Consider the following 6000-nt stretch of genomic DNA (forward strand, 5'->3'; position numbering starts at 1 on the left):
CCTAAATTAGGGATTGAAGAGTGTTGGTCTTAAGTCTGTGCAAGACTCCTGCTTTCCCAGTGCACACTATCTCCACAGTTTAAGTGCATTCGCCCGCATGTGCTTCAGTAAATCTCAGTTAAGTGCGGAATGCTGATTTCTTCTGACTTCCTAAATAGAATATTATGGAGACCTGTGTGTTTTAAATTAAAACATTTTCCAGGCCTTGGGTACAAGCAAGCTTGAATAGAAAAGACTGTTTAAACCTATGGGGACAGTCCTATATTTAGATTACATTAATTCATAAATATTATACTAAATACCACTTAAATTGGCCTTAAATGACTTCAAAGATAATGCATTATAATATGGCTGTCCTGAGAGCACTAACCTTTATATCTCCCAGTAACTCAGCCTTTAAGCATACTCCACAGCTAGATAAGATGGGAGGAAGTTATGAATGAGTGTCTTGCTAAATTGTTAAAGTGTGATTAGTTAACTCAGTGCATGTGTGTGCGTGTATGTGTGAGCGCGTGGGTGGGTCAGCTCAGCCCCGGTAGATTTCTACCCGTGGATCTCAGCACACAGCCGCTTCCCAGCCCTACAGCAAAGTACCAGAGCAGGAGCCTGTTCCTGCCCCGTGTGGAGAGAAGCGAGGATGGGGGAAATATGCAGCAGCTACACTCATGCCATGAAAGCTTATTTTCTCGGGGATCTGGCAATCCTTTCCTGCCTTCCCCCACATGCTGCTTCCCCCGTACCCTTTCTCTCTTTGCATATCTGCAAGGGAATCATAATCCCCTGCCTCTTTCCTAATGTCTGTACTGGTATCAGCCAGAGCTGCTGGTGAGAGAACCTGGGACTTCGTTCTCCTTTTGTGATAGTTTTTCTTGGAGGAGGGCATAGTAATGTACTTTAAGTTCTTAATTTTCAATTTCCTCCTGCTATACAGGGGCACCGCAATAGGATATCTTCATAATATTTTCAAGAATACACATTCTTTGATCTCGTTTCAGTGAATTTACACCTGAAATTACTTCGGTTGCTGTTTTTTTACTTAAAGCTAATTCCTCCCTCTTCCCTCCTCCCAGAACAATCCCACCTTCTCCCCCTCTACACCCAAGGTTTGCTCTCCGCACACTTAAATAAACTACAGCCTACTATTAACCCTTCAGGGTGTACCACTGCCACAGCCTCATCCTCTGAATTAGGAATGAAATCAAGAGAAAGTGATGGATCAATTAATGTATAAGCATTATGCATCTCTTATGGAAAGCATCTTGGGGTTTTGTATTGCCAACCTACCCCTGTGAGCCAAGTTGGACTATCTTTATGCAATTCTTCACCTACGCCTGCAAAGCAAAGCCAAAATAAGGACATCTGAGTGAATACAATGCTTCACATGACTGCATTTAGAGAAGGGAAAAGAGAAAAAATAGATTAAAAATGAAATAAAATGAATAAAATAATAATAAAAAAAGCCAAACACAACCCTCATCCTTCAAAGCCCCATCATGCTTTTTGACTTAATAGTAATTAATCACTACTGGCAAGAAAGTAATTTTTTTCCAGGTAGCCAGAGGCACATTTTTATCAGGATTAGCTAATAAATCAGCGGCATCGCTAGAAAGGAGTTCAAACTCTTCTCGGATGTACTAAATAAAACCGATCTCTGAAATGCTGGCAACTCGGTGTCTGTTGAAGCTTCACTCAAACCCTAGCCGGCAAAATAACAATCATCATGATAAATTTTCTTTCCAAAGTCCAAAACTTATAGCAGGTTAAAAATGACTGTATGTTTGAGATGAACTCATGCAATTTGGTTTGATGATGTGACAAGATTCCCCACCTGGCATTTTTCCTACGTTTCAGCTTTACAACAGAAATGAAATGAAGGGAAATGAAGTTAGTATCTTGCTTAATTCAGGGATATGTGTTAAACACATCCAAGTAAGATAAATGATCCCTCTCTCTCCCCCTCTCTCTCTCTCTCTCTCTCTCTCTCACTCTCTCTCTCTCTCCCTCTCTCTCTCCCCCTTCCTGAGTTTGTCTCTGTGAATACAGGCATACAGTAAAAGCAAAACTGAACTGAAAGAGGGAGAACTCAAATCTGTGAAATAGAAATTGAAGTTATCACACAGAATGATTAATTTGAGGTGTAAGATAAAACATAATAAAATAAAATCTTATCAACAAATCACAGTAACCTCCCACTACCAAAATAATATTTCATTGAAGTGTTAGCTCAAAGATTTCCTCTACACTATTTGAAAGATTCTCTTCAGTGTAGCTTTTACTGCTGTTATTTTTATTTTACAGAAACCTTAGATAATTTTTTTCAAACACATGCACACACACATGAGCTCAGGGTCTACTCTCACTATTAGATGAAAATCTCACAAGACATTTCCTTTCCTCTACTTCTTATTATTCTTTTACTACTATTATTAATAATTCTTATAGTACGAGTGTAATGTTTAAATGATGCCAATCAGACCTTGTTGTGGCTTCTAGGAAGGCAGTCTGAAAAGAAAGCAAGGTTCGAAAGAGCTACACTGATCATTTTAAAAATGAGAAGGGTGTTTGAAGCGATCGGCAAGTAAGACTGGTAGAAATAGCCTGTAACTTAGACTGAGTCCCTAGTCCTCGAACCCTGAACATTTTCTCTAGCCTGTGTAAAACTGGTACTTTGCACTGTCAGAGTATATTTTCATTCGCGTTTCCTGAGAGTGGAAGCAAGGAAGGGAGTGAGTGGGAAGGGGAAAGAGATGGCTGCTAAACATGCCCTTAAGTTCAAGATTTACAACTTGCCAAGGCATCTGGAAAGCTGGAAAGCCAGTAATGCCATTACCAGGGACTGTCAGTGCCAGGGGTCTACCAAGCTGGACTAGACACTGGTACTGAAGCTGTCCTGTAAAAGATATAACTTCCACTCTCCCCGTGGCTCCGTGCAAAACGCTTTTTCCTCCTGCACTAAATCTGGAGTCACACCCCAATCACTTCTCACACGGTCTTTTTTTTTTTTTTTTTTCCCTTTTCTTTCTAAACAATGAATATAAACACACACATACTCAGAATCTGAGTTAGTAAGGTGGCTCATATTGCTCCTGGTTCTCTCCTGCTCCTAAGCGGGGCTACCATGCAAATTACCTTCAACTTCCTCCCTGCGAGTCCTACTTTCCTACCCGAGGATCTGAGCATCTCTCCCCCACTACACACACCCTCCCCCACCCCCAAAACGGAGCACCATCTAATCTGATAGGCACCTCCGGAAAGCCTAAGCTGAGCAGGGAAATCTGAGCGGGCAAAGATGGAGCAAGTGAGGCATCGTGTGAGGAGTGCATCTCCACTATCTTTAGAGAAAACCTAAAAAGTTCCCGGCATGGACTTCGGGCACATTAAAGTAGTGCTTGGAATATGCCTGGTAAGAGACTTCTTCCCCCTGGAACTAAGCTGCCACCTGTCCTTTATGTCTTGCCTTGCCTCCCCCCCGCCTCCCCCACACCATGATTTTGTGCACACACCCCTGCCCCGCTTGAGATGGGCTTCTTTATTGTTGTTTAGAACCTATTCCCGTGTTGAATAAAAATGAAATAGCTCCCGCGGACCAACTCAGTCTTCCCTACTTCTTACTTTGTAAAGGACTACAAATAATGAATATGACAGCAGCAAAAATAAAATAAAAATTGCCAAAAAAAAAAAAAAAAAAAAAAAAAGAAAAAAAGAAAAAAAGAAAAATAAATTAAAAAAAAGAAAGAAAGAAAAGAAAAAGGCTCCGGTGCCAGATACAGAGCAGTTTTAAAATCGGGGGAACCCAGGGACAGGCAGACGGACACACACACCCCTGGGCTGACGAAGAGCGGCTCCCGAAGGTAAATACAGAGCACCCGCTCCGGCTTCAGCACCGCGGACAGCTGCCGCCGGCCCCGCGCCCGCGCCGCCGCTCGCCCGGCGCTCCCCGGGAGCTGCCTCTCACCCCCAAAAAAGCGGGGAAAGAAATTAAAATACTAATAAATAAGCCAAACGGAGATGACTCCCTGCCCTGACTCTCGCTCTTCTCTTCCCAGGATGGGTCTATTATTTCTTTCCCAGCCCCCCCAGCCTGCCGCCTCCGCCCCCGGGCCAACCAAAAATGAAATAAAATGAAATGAAATCGAAAGGAAAGAGAGAGAGAGAGAGAGAAAGAGAGAGCCAGGGAGAGAGAGGGAGCCTGCCTTTCTCTCCCGATCTCTCCCGGGAAAGTTCAGGAGGTAACTCACCTTTGTGCATGCCAGTGAACCTGTCCTTCAGCACCGTCAGTTCATAGATCTTCCCGAACTCCTCGAAGAGCGGTTTGAGGTCTTTCTCGTCCAGGTTACGGGGGATCTGCCCAATAAAGAGCTTAATGGCATCGTGGTCCTTCATTGGGATGGTGGATGGGTTTCCGGGACTATGGTTTAATCCGTTCATATGCCCGTTGGTGCTGGGGTTGCTGTGATTGCTACTCAGGCTGGTATTGTCTGGTTGTCCGTTTGCTAACGTGGCCATCTTTATATACATAGAGAAAATCTTCTTTCCTTTTTTTCCCCCTCTTCTTTTCTCTCTCCCTCCCTCTCTCTCTCCCTCTCTCTCCCTCTCTCTCGCTCTCTCGCTCCCTCTCCCTCTTTCACACACACACACACACACACTCACACACACACACACTCCTCCCTCTCTGTCTCTCTCTCTCTCTCTCTCTCTCTCTCTCTCTCTGGGTCTGATCTGATTTTTTTTTTACATTGAAGATCTGTGTCCTTTCCGTTTAAACAGGCTGGATCGGTTCAAATTCCCAGCCAGACTAGGGGGTGGGGTGTGAGTGTGTGGATGTGTGTGTGTACGGGGAAGGGAGGCTAGGGGTGGGGGATTGCTTTTGCCTCTACTCTGGCTAAACCCCCTCCTCCCATCCAACCACCCCCCTGTCTGTCTGCCCGGCAGAGCCTTAATGGTATCTTCCAACACAGCCCCTGGCTATAAATAGCACTAGGCGCATGGCTCTTTGAGAGACAGTCAATTTCTATTGTGCCAAGTGAGCAAAGGGGAACGGTTGCGTTTTTAGGACCAATGATGATGATTTTTTTTTTCTTTTTCCTTTGCAAGCCCTCCGATCAATCGCTGTCGTTATAATTTCAGTGATCATCGGGAAGTCTGCCTTTTTATTTGAGAGGGAAAAAACCCCAAACCCAAGGTGTTCTGACTTCTTTCTGTTGTGATGATGCCTTATTATTTACTCTTATTATAATCTCGCAAATGATAATAAAAAGCAGTTCAGATACGGATGAACCCCCCGGCTCAGAGGTTGCTTTTGCTGTTGTTGTTGTGATTGTGATGTTACAAGCTCTCTTTACTATATCTGTTCATGTTGCATCTAAAAAAAATGCATGCTCTTTAAGATCTTTTTTTTTAAATATAAATTATGTTACTGATGATGACATCAAACTAGGAAAGCACAAACTATATTACTGTAGTGCTTTGAAGGGAGACGAAAAATATCGAAATGACTGCTGTTAATTTTCTTGCTGCCGCTATTTATTTTATGTACAGTCAGTGCGGGCGTTATCTCCTATACGGGCTGTGTGTGTCTGTGTGTGTATGTGCGTGTCTATATTGGAAAGGGATTGATTAGGCATGGCTTTTTTGCCCGACTTTCAAGCCATCAGGATATTTTGTCTGTCTCTGATGGAAACATAAATCGTATTTTGTAGTCATCAGTGATCGGGAGTTGCTTGTCCGAACAATGCTCTCTAGACAAAGTGTACTGTATGGTGGAGACGAAATCAGCTCTTCTTTCATAGCATCTGGGGGTGGGGAGGGCAGGGAGCCTCCGATTAAGGACATAACTCCCCCTTGTCCCCCAAATAATAATAACAGCAACAAAACAAGGCTCTGCGTGCGCTCTGAGCAATTTCCCCCTCGCTGTTTTTTTTTTTTTTTTTTTTCCCTCCCCTTTCCTTTTCCCTCGGTTCTCCCGCTCCCGGTGCGAGCCGCGCGGGGATGAGGCTCGGC

General features: G+C 43.8%; 1 protein-coding gene across 10 annotated transcripts in view; it reads right to left on the bottom strand.

The window, feature by feature from the left end:
• CELF4 (CUGBP Elav-like family member 4) overlaps positions 1-4848 on the bottom strand; it is a 690435-nt gene extending 685587 nt beyond the window's left edge. For 3 of the 10 annotated variants that reach the window (XM_079329928.1, XM_079329929.1, XM_079329924.1), the window contains exon 1: positions 4239-4651. In XM_079329928.1, the coding sequence (XP_079186054.1) occupies positions 4239-4518 (280 nt within the window). In that variant the 5' untranslated portion in view covers positions 4519-4651. Of the gene's footprint in view, positions 1-4238 lie in introns of all 10 variants that reach the window. The other 7 variants (XM_079329931.1, XM_079329930.1, XM_079329933.1 and 4 more) reach the window with 6 other exon arrangements.
• Between the last annotated feature and the right edge of the window lie 1152 nt (positions 4849-6000).

Source organism: Erithacus rubecula (genome assembly GCF_903797595.1).
Source record: "Erithacus rubecula genome assembly, chromosome: Z".
Lineage (NCBI taxonomy): Eukaryota > Metazoa > Chordata > Aves > Passeriformes > Muscicapidae > Erithacus > Erithacus rubecula.